The sequence below is a fragment of the Gracilinanus agilis genome, chromosome 2 (assembly GCF_016433145.1).
Source record: "Gracilinanus agilis isolate LMUSP501 chromosome 2, AgileGrace, whole genome shotgun sequence".
Classification (NCBI taxonomy): Eukaryota; Metazoa; Chordata; class Mammalia; order Didelphimorphia; family Didelphidae; genus Gracilinanus; species Gracilinanus agilis.
Window position 1 is genome coordinate 181,315,178 of NC_058131.1, and position 21,158 is coordinate 181,336,335.

At 38.4% G+C, this 21,158-nt stretch overlaps 1 protein-coding gene across 1 annotated transcript in view; it reads left to right on the forward strand.

Annotated features, from left to right (window-relative positions):
* Positions 1–21,158, forward strand: part of ANTXR1 (ANTXR cell adhesion molecule 1) — a 331,895-nt gene that overhangs the window by 51,640 nt on the left and 259,097 nt on the right. The window contains exons 4-6 of the mRNA XM_044660903.1: positions 13,853–13,934; positions 14,520–14,553; positions 18,132–18,211. Coding sequence (XP_044516838.1) covers positions 13,853–13,934; positions 14,520–14,553; positions 18,132–18,211 — 196 coding nt within the window. The remainder of the gene's footprint in view (positions 1–13,852; positions 13,935–14,519; positions 14,554–18,131; positions 18,212–21,158) is intronic.

Genomic DNA, 21,158 nt, shown 5'->3' on the forward strand with positions numbered 1-21,158 from the left:
TCCATTTTTATCTCATATCCACCACTCTATTTTCCCTGCCTAAGTGGATATTTTCTTATTCCATTCACAAATCAAAGTATGAAGAGGATCTTTCAAAATGTTTACTAGCAATTAAGAGCAACAATGAGAATTTACGATCTACAACAGTATATACAAAGTTACAAGGTCTGGGACTCTTATCCTACAACCATCCCCTCTTTCATTCTCCTATAACAGTTATAAAATCATCAGTATTGAATTATTTAGTCAATAGGCTTTATTAATCACCTACTATATAACAAATATTGTGCCAAGTGCTGGAAATTCCCCCCCCCCACCCCAAAAGAGCAAAAATGTGAATGTGGTTACAAATAAGTATAAAATTAGTAGATAGAGCTAATCCAATGAAGGTGAACTTTTTAGAGACAAAATGGCCAAACTGTTCCCTCGAGCTGCCTGTGAGCCCCCTGCATTACCCTAGACAGGAGAGGAAGTGCTTGCATTGGGTTGCTGGGTAGAGAAGCAGGGCATTTGAAAAATGTCCTCAGGCATGGTAGAAAGGAAGAGGAGAGCAGCCCCCTAGGGCACACAGAGGCACTTGTGCCATAGGTTTGCCAACATGGAATTCTAATCCATTCCCACTTTGTAATTCTGTTTCCTTTTTGTGGAATGTGACCATACCTGATCTTTCTCATCCTTAAGACTTTTGGTCTTCTTCCAAGAAGGCCTTCTGATGCTTGTATTTCCTTCTATTGACTTCTGAGAAATCAGAGGTTAGAAAGGAGAAAATGATGGATTTGGTATCAGGACAACTTGGTTAAAACCCTGCCTCAGACACTTACTAGCTGTGTAACCATAGGCAAGTATCTTAATCTCTGTCTTCCTCAGTTTACTCCTTTGTAAAGTGTGAATAATAAGAGTACCTAACTCAGGGTTGTTGTGAGTAAAGTACCTTAAACCAGTGATGGGCAACCTACAGCCCGGGGGCCAGATACAGCCCCCTGAAATGTTCTATCAAGCCAGGCAACATTATTCCTAATCTGACGAATACAATGAGTAGGATACAATACAATGAAACTTCAAAAGAGTTGCCTTAGAAACAGACTGACAGATGAGCATTTCCTTTCCTTTAGCCCCCTCTTTAAAAAGTTTGCCCATCACTGTCTTAAACTTTTTTTTTAATTTGATTATGACCTATGATGCCATGTAAAGCCAGGTGGTGCAGTGGTTAGAATGCCATGCTTAGAGTCAGGAAGACTCATCTTCCTGATTTCAAATCTGGCTTCAGACATATGATCCTGGGCAAATTACTTAACCCTGTTTGCCTCTGTCAAATGAGCTGGAGAAGGAAATGGCAAACCATTCCAGTATCTATACCAAGGAAATCCCAAATGAGCTCATGACGAGTTAGACATGACTGAAATGACTAAACAATAACAAATTATTCTTCTGGAGCTGATGTTTCTGGTAGCCAAGAAACTGCTCTGTTAAAGAGTCCACTCATGTATGGTTGAGAGTAACACTAATAACTTTATAAGAACTCCTCAAGCTTAAAAAATATTAAAGCTACTATGCTTTTTATCCCCTCATGAATTATACCTAAAGGGTATGTCAAAGAAGAGTTTCAGAGGATCCAACACCCTTTCCATAAGACTGGAGAAAGCCAAACTTCTAAGAAGGATTGGTCTTAATTGGATCTTCAACCTAATTTCTCCTCTACCACTGTAGGGAGGCAAATTCTACTCATTTACTATTGATTGTGATTTCCAAGTGAGGCCTGTTTCCTGTCCTCAGAATTCACTTAAATTAGGTACAGAGCATCAATACTCAAAGAGGTAAACATATGTGGATTTATTTCAATGCCCAGAGTCTGAATGTGGAATGTCTAAAAATTCTTGAGAGTCATTTCATCACATCTTCTCAGTACTTAGGAGGAAGCTATTGAAAGCTTCTGAGGCATTTCTACAAGGTTTTTGTTGTTTTTTAAAAATCCTTAGCATCAACTCTAAGAGAGAAGAAGGGCAAGATCTAGGCAATCGGGGCTAACTTACTGAAAGTCATACAGCTACGAAGTATCTGAGGCCTGATTTGAACCCAGGACTCCCTGACTCCAGGCCTGTACTCTATCCACTCTACTACCTAGATGTCCCCATTTCCTACAAGTTTTAAATGCAGAATTATAAAAATCTTAGCACTGAAAGATTTTACAGGTCATTTGGTCCAACTCTTGCTTGAAGGACACAGTTCCTTAATATATGGTCCTCTCATCTGTTTATGAAGACCTAAATGAGGGAGATTGTATCCAATGGCCTCTAATAGCCCTTCTGGCTCTGAATCTATGATTCTATGACCTTGAGTGATGAAGAATTCATTATGGATTCAGCACACTTCATTTTTGGACGCCTGTAATTCTTAACCTCTTTCTTTTATTAAGGTGAAATCTATTTCCCTGTAACATCTGCCCTTTGGCTATTGTGTTCACCTCTGTTGTCAAATATAGAAAATCTAAGTTTTCTGCCATATGACTTCTGTTTAAATATTTGAAGACCATCATTTTATTTGTCAATGAGGCTTCTCTTTTCTAGACTGAACATCCCTAACTCCTTCCACTGTTCCTCACATGCTATAATTTCTCACAAACAACTTTGAGACATGTTTGTAGTTGGTCAATATGTGTAAAAAACTGTGCTGCCCAGGGTTGAACATAAGTACTTTAGTTGTGGTCTTAGGACAGGGCCCAGTAGAATTCTAACCTCTCATTCTGGAAATAATAATAGCAATAACAATAACCAGCATTTATATAATGCTTTAAAGTTTGAAAAACTTATCATAATTATGATTACATTTTAGCCTCTTAATTACCCTGTAAGATAGTTGCTATTATTATCCTCATTTTACAGATGGGGAAAATTAGGCAGAAAAAGGTTAAGTGACTTGCCCAGGGTCATACAACTAGTAGGTATCTTGGAAAAAATTTGATCTCAGATCTTCTTGATTCCAGGTTCCACTCTATCCACTGCACCAACCTGCTGATTACACATTTATTAATGCAATCTAAGATCATTTAATTTTCTGTAGCTTCTATATAATACAAGTGACTCATTAAACTTCATTCTGTTAAAATCTCTGGGACTTTTAAAATAAACTTCCGTCTAGTTATTTCTCCCCTATATTTTATTCTTACAGTTTATATTTTGAACCTAAACATCACACTTCACATTTATTCCTTTTAAATTTCACCCTAATTGAATTTGCCTTTTTGTCCATCCTTTCAATATTTTTTATCCCAATCATCTTCAAAAATATTAGTTATTCCTCCAGTTCCATGTCACAAATTAGAGGCCATCTTTAGGCAAATAATTGATAGAACAGGCTCAACGCCAGTGTCTCATGGCACCCATTTAAAATATTCCTCCATGTTTATATTCATTCATTAGTCACCATTCTGGTTTAGTTTTTAAACCAATTTCAAAACTACCTACATATACCATTGTCCAGCCCACATCTATCCCATCTATAAGGGCAGAGATTCATAGAAATTATATCTGCAATATCATTTTTTTGTTTTTATGTTGTTTCATCCCACTGATGTTTATCAAAGTTTCAGTTTCCTAGAGAATAGACAGTATATCTCAAGGTGGATGTAAAGTCAGAGGAACTCATTTTCAAATCCCAACAGTGTTATTTATTACCTAATTACCTTGGTCATTTAACTTTTATCAGCCTCATTTTCTTTATTTGTAAAATGAATGTGGGAATTCCACTAAAAATGGATTCTATTAAAGCACTTTGTACGGACCATCCAATTCTAAATTTGTCATTCTATAATCTAATTTATTTAAAATCACTAAAGCTCCTGCTCAGTTCCTTTCTCTTGCCTCCAACAAGCAGTACCTCTGTCCAGGGTACTGTACTTAAGAAATAGCACACAAATCGCTCTTTGTAAATGCATGGGCATTTAAGAACAAAAAGCCAAGATCAGAGAGCAGAGATTTGTTGAATAATATATTTACATCTAGGCAAATCCAAATCTATAGTACTCCTGACCTATTCATTAGTAATTGCATCAAACAAGTCTGTCCTCCTCTAAAATGAAATTCGATTAGACTATTTTGGTTTATTCTTAATGAGTCCAAGCTGAATTATTTGGGTAACTCGTTTCACTTCATAAACTTAATTAAACAAATACCTTCTGAATTTTTGCCAGGAATAAAGGTCAAACTCGCCAACCTAGTATTCCAAAGGTCCTTATTACTCTAAAAAAATCAATTCAGCGACATCTCACTCTCTGGCAAATGTCTTATTTTCCATGGCTACTCAGAGATACTCTGCAGCCACCCAACAATCTGGTACACAAATACTTACAGTCCTCTGGTATTAGAGGATTGGAAATTATGAAGGACAGTCAGATGCTTTCTCATCAGTCTTTGTACTCATTTTTATTCTACCCTATCCAATCTAAAAGAGCATCCTCCATGATTGGATGAATACTTCAGTACACGAGCAAGTTCTGGGAGTGATTGTTGATATCCTTAGTGTGTCTTGTTCCACTTCCCTCCAAGTCATTTTAGATGCTTTTATGAACTGTTGGTCAATAGAAAAGGGAAAAGAGAAAGAGAAAAATATCATCTCCTGGTGCCTCTCCCCTCAAAGGGATAAAAATTTCCTTTGGTATCAAAAAGAAAAAGAAGGAAAGAAAGAATAAAAACTATCCTCTGGTGGTCAGCTTTCTAGTGAGAAACCCTCAGCCTTCAGCATGGCTTGTCCTCCAAGAACCAACACAGAAACCTCCTCTAGGCAGCTCCTGTCACTGCTGGCAGCCTACATCAGCTCAGGGTCCCTTCAAAGTCAAGTCAATTAAGCATACATTTATTAAGCACCTACCTACTATGCTCCAGGAATTGTGATAAGCATCTGTGATTAAAGAAAGGTGAAAAACAAAAGCAATCCCTGCTCTCAAGATGCTCACAGTGTGCCAGGGAGACAACTTGCAAAGGCCTATACATAAAAAACATAAACAGAATAAATTGTAGATTATATTAGAGGGAAAATACAAATATTAAGATGTATTAGAAAAGGCTTCTTGTAGAAGATGGACTTTTAGCTGAGACTTGAAGGAAGCCAGGAAGCAGAGGTGAGGAGGAAGTCAGGGGGAAATCACTAGTTGAGAGATAAAGGTATCATATGCAAGAAATAACAAAAAGTATAAGATTCTTGGATCACAGAGTACATGGGGTATGAGGAGGCTAAGATATAAGAAGACTGGAAAGGTAGGAAGGGATGATGCCTCCCTAACCCCAAGAGGCATTGAGGAAGATTGTAGTGCTAGTGAGAAAGGATAGTAGAAGTAAAATTGGAAGTCAGGTCCTTATAGTCAAGAACCTGGGGATACTGAGGCCGAAAGAGGTGAAAGGCTTGAACTGAGAAAGGAGCAACCAGAGAGACTTGGGTACACCCATACTAGTAGTATGCCATGCCCCATCATTCTGTGATCCAGTCGCCTTCAATGTTCCTGCCTCCTTCTGCTGACTTGAGTCTCCTGCACCCTAGGAGTAAAGGCAGGAGTGATGGGACAGTAAATTTGAGGGCTTTATTTGGGAGGAGGAACCACACCTTTCAGGCACCTTGGGATAAGAAGACCCTATATACATGACCCAGGGAAAGGGGACAGGCCCCAGAAGTGGACATGTTGGGACTAGGTAGTTTAGAGGTAGCAGCTGGGTAAGGGAAGGGTATGTATTATGTCCAGGGGAGGAGGCTTTCTGGACTTCATATAGAGAGTTATACTAAAGTTATTGGCCCTGATCAGAGAAGTTGGGACCTCCCACTCCTAAAGGGGGACAGGAAGATACATATTAGGAGAAGGAAGAGGAACCTTGGTAAAGACTAGAAGCCATGTGAGTATCAGTATAAGCAATTGGAGCTATTTAATCTAGAGAATACAAGACATAAACATCATAGACACTAATATTAAGGAACCCTAGAAGCCATCTATTCTAACCCTCATTTTCCAGATGTGGAACTGAGGCCCTTAGAGGTTAATTAATTTTTCCAAAGGCACAGAGGTAGAGAAAGCAGGATTTGAACCGATCTCTGATTTCAAAGCCAGGATTCTTTTTCCTGAATTGCACTTGGCAGGAAACATAGGAGCTGTTTTGAAGCATCGAAAGGGTTATTATACATATGAGGGTTTAGATGAATTCTGCTAAAAGTCCTTTCTAAATCTTAAAGCCCTAACTAAATGTGACTTGTTTTTGGAAAGTAGAATGAGATGCAGAAGTAGGAATTTGCAGAAAGTTAGATTTCTGCTTGCTTTAAGGGTGAAAACAAACAAACAAACAAACAAAACCCTTTTTAACAATTAGAACTGGCCAAAAGTAGAATGAATTGCCTCAGGAATTGGATTCATAGATAATAAATTCTCTAGACCCTGGAGCTTCACAAATATTATCTTATTTAATTTTCAATAAAACAATCATGTAAAGTGAATGCTATCATCATCCCCATTTTACAGATGAGGAAACTGAGTGACAAAGGAATCACTTGCCTAGGGTCACACAGTTAATAAGTGCCTGAGCAAACTGTGAACTGAGGACTTACTGATCTCAGGTCCAGCACACTGTGCACTACAGTGCCAACTAGCTGCCCCTCAAGTAGAGGACAGATGACTCCTTGTTGGGAATGTTATATGGAGGATGGAGGAACTTCTCTTTAATTTACAGTTTGGACCAGATGGTCTCTGAAGTTCCCTAGAGATTGGCAAGGCTATGTTATAGGGGAATTATTAAGATGTAATAAGGGGATTGAAGAAGGGATAATATGAGAATCTGCAGGATGTAATATGAGGCTGAAGCTAGAAGTAATCACTGATAGAAACAAGGAATAAGGCAAGGTAAGGGACCCAAGGCTGTAAGTAACCAAGGGAATAGACTAGGTAGTAGGGAAATTAAGGCAATATAATGGATGAGGCAGGTATAATGATGAAGGTTGGCAGTTGAGGTGGTAGGAGAAATAAGGGAATGTCTGAGTTTAGGGAATATAACACTGAGGTAACAAGGGTTGCAAGGGAGAGGATGAATTAATCTAGGCAGGCAAACATCAGCAGGGAAATAGACTGATCCCTTCAAGTAAAAGGACACTTTACAGAGCCAAGTTAGAGTCAGCCAAGACAGCTGGAAACTGACTTCAGGCTTTAGTCAGTTTCACAGGAAGGGACTAGTATTGAAGTTACACTTCCTCCAAAATGGATACCCTCAGTTTCTCTCAATCTCCAGTGAGTATGTTATTCTTCTTTCTCCTCCTCCCTCTCTTACTAATTAACTAATGAAGCAGCCAAAAGGACTTGTTTAAATACAAAAGGGGCTTATTGTTTCTAGGATGGATTGGCAGGGTAGAGGGTATAAGGTAGCCCTAACAGCCACTTAGAAAAACCTCAGGTGGGGGAAGGGAAGCAGGAACGTGAGACTGAGAAAGGACCTGCCTTAACTCAGCTCTCAAGGTGGTTTTGTAACCAATGGGATTAGGAATATGGATACAAAGACTCAATAGATAATTTGTTGCCAGAGTAGGACTAAATTAACACAGATTTGAACTAACTCTCAGATTCACTCTCCTTTTCACTCTTCTCAGACATTCAGGTAAGGGGAAATGAAGGTAGGAATAAGGTAGGGTAGGGAGAGTCAAAGGATTTAGCTAAATTAACAAATCTCAAAAGAAACTGCAAATCTAGGCCAGAAGGAGCTCAGCTGGACCCGGGTTCCCTACACGAGTCCCCAGGGCCAACTGAAACTTTTTCCCAAGATTCTAAACTCCTTAACTGACATAAGAACTCTGCAAAGCCTGCAAAAACTGTTATACCCCCCTCTCTGTACCACAGCAGAGAGACAGAATAACCTTGGCCAAGTACATAGTTTATGCCAAAGGTTCTCTATTACCTATAGCAATGATTCAAAAACTTCTCCATGGTGATAGAAGTCATCAGTTTAATAAGACTTTGACAGAACCAACAGGGTAGTAAACAAACAAAAGGAGGGTCATTAAAAACAAGGGAGGGATGTTTCAGGGCTTCTTGCAGTGCAGTTTGAGAAACGCTGGCCTAAAGGACCAAAAATGTATTCCTTTCCTTGGATTCTAGAGCTCTTTGCAACTTGATTCTAATCTTCTTATTGTAAAGTCATTTTTCAGTTGTATCTGACTCTTCATGACTTTATTTGGGGCTTTCTTGACAAAGATAGTAGAGTAACTTGTCATTTCCTTCTCCAACTCATTTTACAGATGAGGAAAGTGAGGCAAACAGGGTTCAGTGACTTGCCCAGAGTCACATAGCTAGAAAGTGACTGAGGCCAGTTTTAAACTCAGGAAGATGAGTGTTCTTGACTCTAGGCTCAGCACTTACCACTTCACCACCTAGCTGCTCACTGTGCCACTCCTCTTCCCTACTCCAGCCCAGAACTACATTTCCCCATTCAGGACAGTCCATCTTCATTCTCCATGCCTTTACCCAAAGCTATCCTCTTTGCCAGGAATCCTCTCCCTTCTCACATTGGCTTCTTAGAATCATCAGTTTCTTCAAAAGTTCTGATCAAATGCCACTTTATAAATGAGGTCTTTCCCTACACCCTCAACCTCCAACTGCTTATATTTTGGATATTCTGACATGCCTGCCTAATTATTTCCTTGGGAGGATTTTGTAAATTCTTTGAAGATGGAGACTGCTTCATTTTTGCCCCAGTACCTAACACAGAGCCCAATTTATAGCAGATCCTTAATTAATTCTTGTTGATTATTACAAAGTTTCTCTTTTCTCTTCTGGATATCAACCAGTGCATGTTTGTAATTATTCTTTATTAAAGCTTCTCAGTCCTCTGAGCTTACATGTTTTAGTGCCTCAGGCCATGGAATAATGCCTACCTTTTTATGAACCTTTTGGAACCTGCTCTCATGATATGTAGGATACATGTAAATCTCTGTTTGGCATTCCCTTTCTTATCGTCATGAATTCCAAAAGTACATGATGGTTTCCACTTCATCATTGAATTTTTCATTGTTAGTCAAAATCAGTTCCAGACTAACAGTTGTCCTCATTTCTCCTTCCTTCTAAAAGATGAAATCATCAAAAAAGCAAGTCAGGAATTTATCAGATGCTTTGCTTTTTAGAAGGAGGGGACAGAGAGAGACAGAGACAGAGACAGAGACAGAGACAGAGACAGAGACACGGAGACAGAGAGAGACAGAGAGAGACACAGAGACAGAGACAGAGAGACAGAGAGAGACAGAGAGAGGGAGAGACAAAAACAGAGACACAGAGACAGAGACAGAGAGAGAGAGACAAAAACAGAGACACAGAGACAGAGACAGAGAGAGATAGAAACAGAGACACAGAGACAGAGAGAGACAGAGACGGAGACAGAGAGAGACAGAGACAGAGACAGAGACACAGAGACAGAAACACAGAGACAGAGAGAGACACACAGAGAGAGAGGCAGAGACACAAAGACAGAAACAAGAGACAGAGATACAGAGAGACAGAGAGAGGCAGAGACAAAGACACAGAGATAGAGACACAGAGAGACAGAGGGAGACAGAGAGAGAGGCAGAGATAAAGACACAGAGACAAAGAGAGAGCTACAATTCTTTAAAAACGTTTTACAGAATTTTTTAACTAGAAAATGTTTATAGAAGTATGGCGCTACACATTTCATTAACATGATTCTTTAGGAACCTTAGTTTGAGAAGGCCACTCATGTCTCAAAGCAAATAATATATTTATTGGCATTTCATAGAGGGGTCTATGTTACTAAGTACCTTGCTTAATGTTGCCAATCTTGAGAAGTAAGAATTGTTGGCACATAAACTTGGAGAGAATCTAAGAGGCTGTTCTTGGGCAACCTTTGGCCATCTTTGGGTTTCTTCCTGGAGTTTGCTTTCATTATTAACGCCACTGGGGGAAATTATGCATTTCCAGATTGATTATACCATGTCATCACCAGAAGACAAGCCTCTAAACTTCTGAGATGAAAAACATAACTCAAATATTTAGTAATTGAAAGTAGTAGTATTCATTCCTTTTGAGGAAACAATGATAGTATAACAAATGGGGGGAAAAGCCTATATGGAAAGAATCAAGAAGATGTATATGTAGGTTTGGGGAAAATGTCCTATGTACCTCCTTTGTTCTTTCATTTATTTAGAATTTTTAAAAAATTATTGGCATGGAGTACAGAACACTATTATGAAACATTGGGTGAGATACAAATCTTCAGTGACTAGCACTGTAGGCCAAAAGCATCATCCAGCTTTTCCACTTGAAGACTTTCAATTATGGAGAACTCATTACCTCCAAAGTCGACCCATTTCTTGTTGAGATAGCTGCAATTATTAAAAGTTTTTCCCATACTGAGAAGAATTTTGCTTCTCTACAACTTTTACCCATCAGTCTTTGTGAAGCATTCTGGAGTCAAGTATGATCCTTACCCTTGAAGGACTTTCTACTCTAGTTAAAGAGACTATATAGACATAAAAATGATCTCTTAGCTCTCTCTCTTTCAATTCAAAATCTATCAGTCAGTTAATTAAGTTCCAGACACTATGCTTGATGCTGGATATATAAATATTAAGAATGAAGCAACTCCTATATCAATCTCTATTTTAACCTCTAGGTGAAACTAGAGGCAGAATAACCAATAGAAAAACCTAATAGATTTGAAGTTATTTGATTTATAGCTGGAAAGGACCTTAAATATTTCCTAATTCAATCCATATAACATGCAGATGAGGCTTTTGTGACCCAGAACAGTTAAGGGACTTGTCCAAGGTCACATAGATGGAAAGCAACAGAGCTGGGATTTGAACCCATGTATCCTGCTTCCAAATCCAGTAGGTTTTTTTTCTATCTAGTCAGGGGTTCTGGAAATAAAGTCCTGGCTCTATCACTTTTTAATAATGTGAATTCAGTCAAATTACTTTGCTTTTTTAAACCTCAGTATTCTCATCTGCAAAATAGGGTTATAATACTAGAATTCTATTAGCTTCAAAGAATTAGTGTGAGGAAAGTGCTTTGTAAACTTTAGTGATTTGTGTGTATGTATATGAATACGTATATATCTGTAAAAATATATCGCATTATGCCAAACAATATGGTAGAACATTTGTTAAGTGATAATTCTGCCCACTAGATTACGCTACTCAGCTTTGCAAGTTCCCATGAAGATAACAGAAGCTTATCAACATTTTAAAAGACTTTTTTTCTCCAAATGTCTTAATTCTAACAAAGTCCTGTCAGTTGGGCTGGAGCACATCAATCCATTGTCTAAGGATGAAAGAGGACTGAACAAATGTTTCCATTAGATCATGTATTTATTTTTCTGGGTTCTTTTGGATGCTTGAAGCAGGAGTAGGCTGATCAGGGCCTGAGGGATGCAGTCTGATGGAGAACTAAAATACAAGTAGTATTAGGGGTTTCCTCGCACAGGCCTGGGACCATTTGATTCGGCTCATGACCTCACCAGACACAACAGCATCAGTGGAATAAGACCAAGTAAAATGCAATTTTTCCACCTAACCATTATTTGTATTGGCACCAGGGAAACCCAGAATTCAGGAAAACACATGTGCAAGCAGCTGGAGCAGGGTTAGAGGAGGCATTCCAGTTGCAAGGCACTGTTTTGGCAATGAGAAAAATGGAACATCTGTCAAGGATCCCCTCTTTACCTGTCTAAGAAGGCTAGAGAGCCAAACACGCTAGGTATTCCTTCTTATCTTAGCACACACTTCTAGTCCAAACTGAAAAATTTTCTAATTCAACTTATTTACAGGATAATGACTTTCTTGGTAGGAACCAGTGATATAAGAAGTGTTCATTTATTCATTGAAGTAATTGACTACTTATGATGTACCTCCTATTGTTAGTATTGTTGTTCAGTCATTTCAGTCATGTCTGACTCTTTGTGACCCCATTTGGGGTTTTCTTGCCAAAGATTCTAGAATGACTCTAATAATTTTTCAGTTGGGTCTAACCATGATTCTATTTGGGGTTTCCTTGGCAAAGGTAGTGGAATAGCTTGTCATTTCTTTATTCAAGTCATTTTGCAGATGAGAAAACTGAGACAAATAGGGTTAAGTGACTTGCTCAAGGTCACACAGCTAGTAAGTGTCTAAGGCTGTATTTGTAGTCAGGTCTTCTAAACTCAAGACCCAGTAGTCTCTCAACTGTACCACCTAGCTGTCCTGTCTCATGATGCGTATCTTCTTGGGAGAGAAACACTCCAATTAGGTAGTTAATATTACTCTAAAAATTATTTTCTAAAATTGTCAGATTAACAAAATTTCTATTTAAGTCATTTTATTGTACTTTAAAGCTTGCAAAGCACTTTCCTCAAAACACTGTAGAATGAAATAAGCATTTATTAAGTGCTTGCTATATGCCAGGCACTGTGCTAAGAATTTTATAAGTATCACATTGTTAAGTTTTTTATTTATAATTATAATTATTTGTACGATCTGTAAGTATTAATCCAAAGCACTCACTCATTTGATCCTCACAACAACCTGGGGAGCTGAATGCTATTGTTATCCCCATTATAGAGTTAAGGAAATTGAGACAGAAGTTAAATGACTTGCCCATGGTCGTTCAGTGAGTAATTTTCTGAGTTAGTGTTTGAACTCAAGTCTTCCTGATTCCAGGACCACCACTCTATCTATTTTGCCACTTACCTGCCTCTACTTTGTGAGACAGGTATCCCAGTTTCACTTCTGTTTTACAGATAAGAAAGGTTAAATGACTTGGCCTAGGTCACATAAATAATGCATCCAAGTTAGTTTTTTGACTACTGAACCAAAGCTCTTTTCTCTGCCTTTCAGTTAATATAATGCTTTCCTCAGGGGTATTTGTAGTTTAGCCCTTATCTCTTTTTTATAGAATAAAAGGCTTTACTATTCCCTCATTTTAAGGAACTTTCAGGGTTCAGAGAAGTAGAAAAAAGAGGAATGATGGAAATACTTCCTTTTTGTGACCTTGGACTTATATAGTATACAATGTCACTAAAAGAACCAGTTTTGTCTGTATGATGGATTTCTAGAAATCATCTTTTTAAACATTTTTATTTATTGGTTTCCCTAACTTCTAAATCCCCACTAAAATCTTACCTTCCACTGGAAGACTTTCCTTTGTTCAGTCATTTTTGATGGTGTCTGATTCTTTTTACCCCATTTGGAGTTTTCTTAGCAGAGATATTGGCGTGGTTTGCCATTTCCTTCTCCAGCTTAATTTACAGATAAAGAAACGGGCAAACAGGGTCTAGTGACTTGCTCAGAGTCACACAGCAAGGAAATGTCCGAGGCCAGGTTTGAAGTCAAGAAGATGAGTCTTCCTGACTCCAGATCTGGCACTCTATCCACTGTACCAACTGGCTGCCCAACTAGCTATAGTTTGGTTTTACTGGTTTGCTGTCTTACCTCTTAGATTGTGAGCTCTCTGAGGTTGAAGACTATATTTCACCTCTTTTTGTATTCCTGGAGCTTAGCACAATGCCTGGCACATAGTAGACACTTAATAAGTGGATTTATTTTTAATCCTTACCTTCTGTCTTAGAATTAATACTAATTATTGGTTTCAAGGCTGAAGAAGAGTAAGAACTAGGCAATTAGGATTATATGGTTTGCCCAATTAATGATAAACATTAATTGACTGACTAGACATTTTAATTTGTCGCTATTGGAATTAGCATACACATTCACCCAGGACAGTCGTATTGAAGCACTACCAACCCATCGGTGACATTTTCATTACAACCAATGCTGGTATAAGACAGACCTCAAAAGCAAAGATTTCCCTGATTGGTCTTACACGGTATTTTTTTTTTTTTTTGGTTTTCAGAGAACAGATTCGCCAAGGCTTAGAAGAGCTACAAAAAGTCCTGCCTGGAGGAGACACGTACATGCATGAAGGGTTTCAAAGGGTAAATTTTTGAATCATTATAAAACATAAACCAATAGAATCTTCAGGATAATAAATTCCAGCCAGAGAAGATACATGGATTAAGTGTGTTAAAAAGCATATTTTTTTAGAACCACAAAAGAAAAAGCAAAGACAATTTTCTTTGCCTCAGGAACTTGGAGACTAAAGAGATGTCTCTAACATCTCAGACCCGACTGACACTAGCGGTGAAGGGCTCATTAGTTAATGCAAATCTTGGCAGACAATAATAGGCCACAGGAAATTCCCTTCCTTTCCCCAAAGAGATGTCTTTTCAGGTTGGCAGAAGAAGGAACTTCATTTAATGAGAAAATGTCCTCCACTCCAGCTTAAGTCAAAAGGGATTCCAGGTTCATGTTGTAAATAACCCAGATAATTAATCCAGTGTGATCATAGCCTCAGATCATCATCACTGATTAATCATGGAATGAAACCCAGGTAGTTAAGAGCCTGGAATCCAGACTCCATTGTGATGGTAGAATCATATCCTGATCTGTGTGCATGAATATTGTATTTGAAATGCAAACCGTGAATGTCTCTCTCATCATCCTGTTCGTGTGTATTTCAGGCCAGTGAGCAGATTTATTATGAAAATATGCAAGGTAAGAAGCTATTATGGATTGCCCAACTTTCTTCCATTTCTTGCTCTGCTCCTGAAAATTGATATCATGCACATATATTAACATTCTGCATCATTCATATGCATCCATGAAGACAGTCAGAAGCACCTAAAAAGATAAAAGACACTGGTTCAATTTGGCTCTCTTGTTCACATCCAGGAAAATGATGGGGAAAGTAGCAGAGAACCCAAAAATCACAGTAGGCAATTGTCATTTGGTTTTGTGCCTTGTGTTCCGGCATATATTAGTAAAGACTAATTTGTGCCTTGGAGATTTGCTGCGTGCATAATTACTCTGCCTTGAGCTGACCACCAAATCTTTTTATCAGAATGCTATCGGTCCTGTACTTTGGGGAAATGGGATTTATATGCATTAAGCTTTTGCACAACTTTTTTGTTGTTGCATACAAAGAACTTTGTAAGTAAGGGATAGAAGGAAGGATTGCTTAGGACTGATTGCTTTTCTGAGCAACAGCCCAATTATTCCCATAAAGACGTGGCCATAGAGAAGGTTCTTTCTTCCTTGGATATAAGATTGTCTGTCTTAGCAGTTCTCAAAGTGTCACCCCTAAAAGTGTTTCTGGGGTACCTCTAGGTCACAATTTATTTTCATAATAACACTACACTGTTAGTTAGTCTATTAAAAGCATGCCTCCCTTTTCCCACTACGTATCATTGTAAGGACAGATTTTCTTCATATACTTCAAACAACATGTTTCAGCAGTCTGAATACAATATTTGGTGTGAAGATACAATTGCCTCCAAGATGTTAAAGAGATTTGCAAAAATATTTAATACAATGTAATTTTTCTTATGTTTTTATTTTAAAAGATGTATTTCATAACTATATTATCTATGTTAACATGTAATGGGTTTGTTTTAATAATGTTTAAATAAATTAAAAGAAGATATTTCATAATATATAAATAGATCTAAATCATATAAACAAAAGCTCTTTGGGCTTCCACAGTAATTTTCAAGAGTATAAAGGGACTCTGAGAACAAAATATTTGTGAATCATGGTCTAGTTTAGTGGTTCCCAAACCTTTTTGGCCTACCGTCGCCTTTCCAGAAAAAATATTACTTAGCGCCCCTGGAAATTAATTATTTTTAATTTTAATAGCAATTAATAGGAAAGATAAATGCACCCGTGGCCATCACCGCCTTCCTGGATCGCTGCAGCACCCACCAGGGGGCGGTGGCGTCCACTTTGGGAATCACTGGTCTAGTTGATCTTTCCTCTCCAACTCAAATCAAAGGATCATAAAATCAGACTTGAAAGGGACCTTACAGGTCATCTAGCCCAGCCTTGTTCTTTGATTATTTTATTCCAAACTACAACATGGAGACTCAGCTTTGAATCAGATGCATAGTCATACTGGTCAGCCACTATCATAGGATAAATAGTTTAAAATCTCAAGAAGCATCTCATGGATTTTGATAGATGCTACAATGCCTTATGTATTTATTTTATAGTCAACCAATTCAGTTAGCACAGAGATATAATTATTATTACATTGATCCTTATGCCAGTGTTTTCTGTGGCTACCTTCTAGGGCAGTGATGGGCAAACTTTTTAAAGAGGGGGCTAAAGAAAAGGAAATGCTCATCTGTCAGACTGTTTCTAAGGCAACTTTTTCGAAGTTCCTTTGTATTGTATCCTACTCATTGTATTCATCAGATTAGGAGTAATGTCACCTGGCTGGCCAGATAGAACATTTCAGGGGGCCACATCTGGCCCATGGGTTGTAGTTTGCCCATCACTGTTCTAGGGGGTTCCACACTCTTTATAATTCTGGGAAAAAGCTCTTCATTGGACCCTCCATTACAGGGGTTCCTAACTTGATCTCCTGGGTCCACATGCAACCAAGTGAAGATACCTACCAGTTACTCCTCTCGTATATGTGGACATTTCAGTTCTCTCCAGAGCTGCCTCCCCTAACAATGAAGCTTCAGACCAGGGATTTCCTTTTATCAAGATAATATAATGTAGTAGAATGATATTAGGGCAGCTGGGTGGCTCAGTGGATTGAGAGCCAGACCTAGAGACTGGAGGTCCTAGGTTCAAGTCCGGCCTCGGACACTTCCAGCTGTGTGACCTTGGGCAAGTCACTTGACCCCTATTGCCCACCCTTACCACTCCTGGGCCAAGGACGGTCCCTAGCCCAGATGAAAAAGGAGGAGGGTTGGGTGTGGGGCTAGCAACCCGACCCTGTAAAAACTACATCTGCTAAAGAAACTGCAACCTAAAGTAGGGGCAGCTGGGCTAGCTCAGTGGATTGAGAGCCAGACCTAGAGACTAAAGGTCCTAGGTTCAAATCCGGACTCAGACACTTCCCAGCTGGGTGACCCTGAGCGACTGTGTGACCCGTTGCCTACTGGTTGTGGCCCTATGCTCCTAGAATGGAGTCCCAGGATAAAAAAAAAAGAATGATATTAAACATGAAGTCATGAGATTGGACTCTGATACTAGTTATGTGACCCTGAGCAAGTCACTATATGATTCTGAGTCTGTTTGCTAATGGATAAAGTGAAGATGGTAATACTTTTATTACCAACTTCATGAGATTGTTGTAGATAAACTTTATCAGTCTTCTAGAATGTATCCAATAAGTGGTCACTCATCTTCTTATAAAGACTTCAAAAAAGGGGAACCCATTGTCTCTTGAGTCTTTTTTAAACTCTTATTCTCTGTTTTAGAATCTATACCAAGCATTGATTCCTAGGCAGAAGAGTGGTAAGAGCTAAGCAATTGGGGTTAAGTAATATACCCACAGGGTTACACAGCTAGGAAGTGTCTGAGACAACTCATCCCCTCTTGAGGCAAGTCATTCTACTCTTGGACAGCACTGATTCTTGGGAAATTTTTACTGATGCCAAGCCTAAATTTGCTTCTTTTCAACTTTCATTCAAAGCCTATTCTACAGACTTATAGCTCTTTTATGCCATGGATATTTTTCTTAAGACCATTGCTTGAGTTATTATGAACAAAAAAAGCTTGTCACCTGGTGGCTAATCCTGGTGATGATTCTCCCATACACATATTATTAACCTTACACATCACTCATCTATATTCTAGCTAGGCTGGTCTTCAAGTGGCTAGTCAGTAGTCACAGCTTTCTGGACTGGCAGGCCCTCTTGGAGCTGGTATTCCTTTTCTGTGGTCTTTGGGAATATAGAGCCATCTTCATGCCATGATTAAAGTTTACCTTTGGAAGAGTAGTTTGAGGTTAGAGACTTAAAAAACAAACAAACCATGTTTTGTCCTGTATCTATGCTAACAATATATTAAACCATCTCTAAAGAAAAGATACTGTGTAGAACAGTGATTCCCAAAGTGGGTGCTACCACCCCCTTGTGGGTGCTGCAGCAATCTAGGGAGGCGGTGATTGCCACAGGTACACTTATCTTTCCTATTAATTGCTATTAACATTTTTAAAAATTAATTTCCAGGGGGCTAATTAATATTTTTTCTGGAAAGGGGGCAGTAGGCCAAAAAAGTTTGGGAACCACTGGTATAGAAGCTTGTGTGAATGAATGAATTTGCTTTGCGTTTGGCAGGATATCGGACTGCCAGTGTCATCATTGCTCTGACAGATGGAGAACTTCATGAAGATCTTTTCTTTTATGCAGAGCGGGAGGTAAGACGTTGGGCTTTCCCAGTCCATTGCTACACATGCACTCTCTCTCTCTCTCTCTCTCTCTCTCTCTCTCTCTCTCTCTCTCTCTCTCTCTCTCTCTTTCTCTCCTGACCTTGGATCTCTTTATATATGTCACACTTGAACTTGGTTTTTCTATTATATTACTAAACTCCATGCGGTCTGAGACCATGTCTTCATCAAACTTTGTAGGTCACCCATCACTACACACTGTCAATCAAATAATCCATCAAAAATATTTATTAAGTATCTACCATGTGACAAACTGTGCTAGACTCTGGAGCTACAAATAAAAAAGAATGAAATAATTTCTACTTGTAATGAACTTATATTGTTATGGGGAAGGCAACAAATATTTATAAAAAGAACATGAAGTTTAGGAAACTCACACAGATATAGTTGCTAAATACAAGATGGTTTGGGAAGGAGAACACAGAAAAGGGACAAGGGGAGTTAGGAAAGGTTTCATGCCTCATACTATTCCACAATTGCATCTTGAAGGAGGAGAAAGACTCTGGGGCAGAGGATAGGAAGGAATGCTTTGAAGTGAATTCTTATAAGGGTAGGTATTCCTCCTGTTGGCAGCTAGGTGGTAGAATAGACAGAGCATTGGGCTTGGAATCAGGATGACTCATCTTCATGATTTCAAATCTGGCTTCAGACAAACTTACTAGCTGTGTGACCCTGAGCAAATCACTTTACCTTATTTGCCTCAATTTCTCATCTGTAAAATGAACTGGAGAAGGAAATGGCCAAGAAAATCCCAAATGGGGTCATGAAGAGTCGTACACAACTGAAATGACTCAACTACCCAATTCCTTGTGATAGGTTCTTGGGCTCAAGTAATTGTCATATTATCAAGTGGATAAAGCATCCTTAAAAACTGAAAAATGTAGATCAATAGCCATTTTGTATAGATATCACTGTCATCTTTCAAGACAATACCTACAGTAGGGAACAGAGATATTCCCAGTGTAGGATTGGGCCATTTGCAGGTTAGGTTGTCTACAGGAAGATTTTCCTGATCCCTCTTAATAATACCTTCCTTCTACTGATAATCTCCAATTTATCCTGTTCATATCTTATTCTTACAGAAGGGTAGGGATGTTCTTTACCTTTCTTTGTAACTTCAGGTCTTAGCCTAGTGCAGTGATTCCCAAAGTGGGCGCCACCGCCCCCAGTGGGTGCTGCAGCGATCAAGGGAAGTGGTGATGGCCACAAGGGAAGTGGTGATGGTGCATTTATTTTTCCTATTAATTGCTATTAAAATTTTTAAAAATTAATTTCCAGGGGGCTAAGTAATATTTTTTCTGGAAAGGGGGCGGTAGGGAACCACTGGCCTAGTGCATGGCACATAATAGGCCTTGAATAAATGCTTATTAAATGTCTAATTATCTTCAGTATTTGAAGGGGATAAGAAATATTCAGAAAGGTTATTTTTGAATATGCTATAGAGAACTGGATGTCCCTAAAAATAATGGATGCCAGGCAGGCTCAGTTGAAGCTGGAGACATTGGTCTATAACTCCTATACTAGAGTGTAAGCTCCTTGTGGGCAAGGACCTACTCAACTAAACTATGTCTCTCCTCCAACATCTTGCAAGAAACTTCAGGTAATAGACTTATTATAGCCTATTTTAGGCTTTAATAAATCTTTTCTGAAGAAAATTAAATGCTATTTTCTGTTCCGGCAAAATGCTATTTCTAAAATTTATGAAAATTCTGGTGTCTTTTATGTCCCTCTCCTAAAAAAGTGTGCAAATCCATGATCATTTTTGAAAACTATTTTCTTTCCCAAGAAAGTGGTCTATCAATCAATGTTGGGGCAAATAATTCTCCGATGGCAACTTCTATTTATACAGTATGCTTTTCCCATAACAATCTATGAAGTAGGTAATAGGACTATTACTAGCCCCATTTCACAGATGAGGCCCAGAGAAATAAAGTACCTTGCTCAAAGTCAAATATTTAATAGTATAGTCAAGAATCAAATACAGATATTTTGATATTTAAATCAAGCCCCCTTTCCATTATAACCCATTGCCTCTTTTTTATTTTGTAATTTCAACCTATAAAAACTATAATTTAGTCTGAGGAGGGGGCTGGCAAATACAGCCTAAAGGTCAGATTTGACTGTCTATTCTTGTCAGGCCTATAAGCTAAGAATAGATTTTTAAATTTTATTTTAAAATGTAGAAAAATTTAAATTCAAATAAAACCTAAAATTTTAATTTAAATTGTAAAAAACATTTTTGACTTATGGGCTATACAGAAATGAGTGGCAACCTGGATTTGGTCCTTGGGTGGTAGTTTGCCTACCTTCAGATAAATGATCATGGCAGTATAGTAAGTGTCATTAGTTTCCAGAAGATTTACAAATTATCAATTTCCCTTTTTATCTAAATAGAAACATTGGTGCCATATTTGCTTGCATAGTTTCTCCTATTTTCTCCTGATATTTTCCTAATAGCATGAAATGGAAAGAAATCAATCCAAAATGTGGGTCCTGGCACATAGCTACCCTTCACATTCTACATTAATTTTTGAGATTTTCAATCTTTAATTAGGAACAGTGACTCAGAATTATTCAACAGTTGGTAGCACTGTTAATTGAAATCTATCATATGACATTCACCATCAGCATGTCGTGTTTTGTAAAAGTGCTTTTAAAGAACAAACCAAACCACTTTAAATGAAGCTTCCTAAGTGGCACGGTGGATAGAATGCCAGACCTGGACTTATGAAGACTCATCTCCTTGAGCTCAAATCCAGCCTCAGACACTCACTAGCCATATGACCCTGAGTAAGACACTTAGTTGTTTGCCGCAGTTTCCTCACCTGGAAAATGAGCTGGAGAACCCGGTATTTTTGCTAATAAAACTTGAATTGGGGTCACAATGATTCAGACACAACTGAACAACAACATTTGT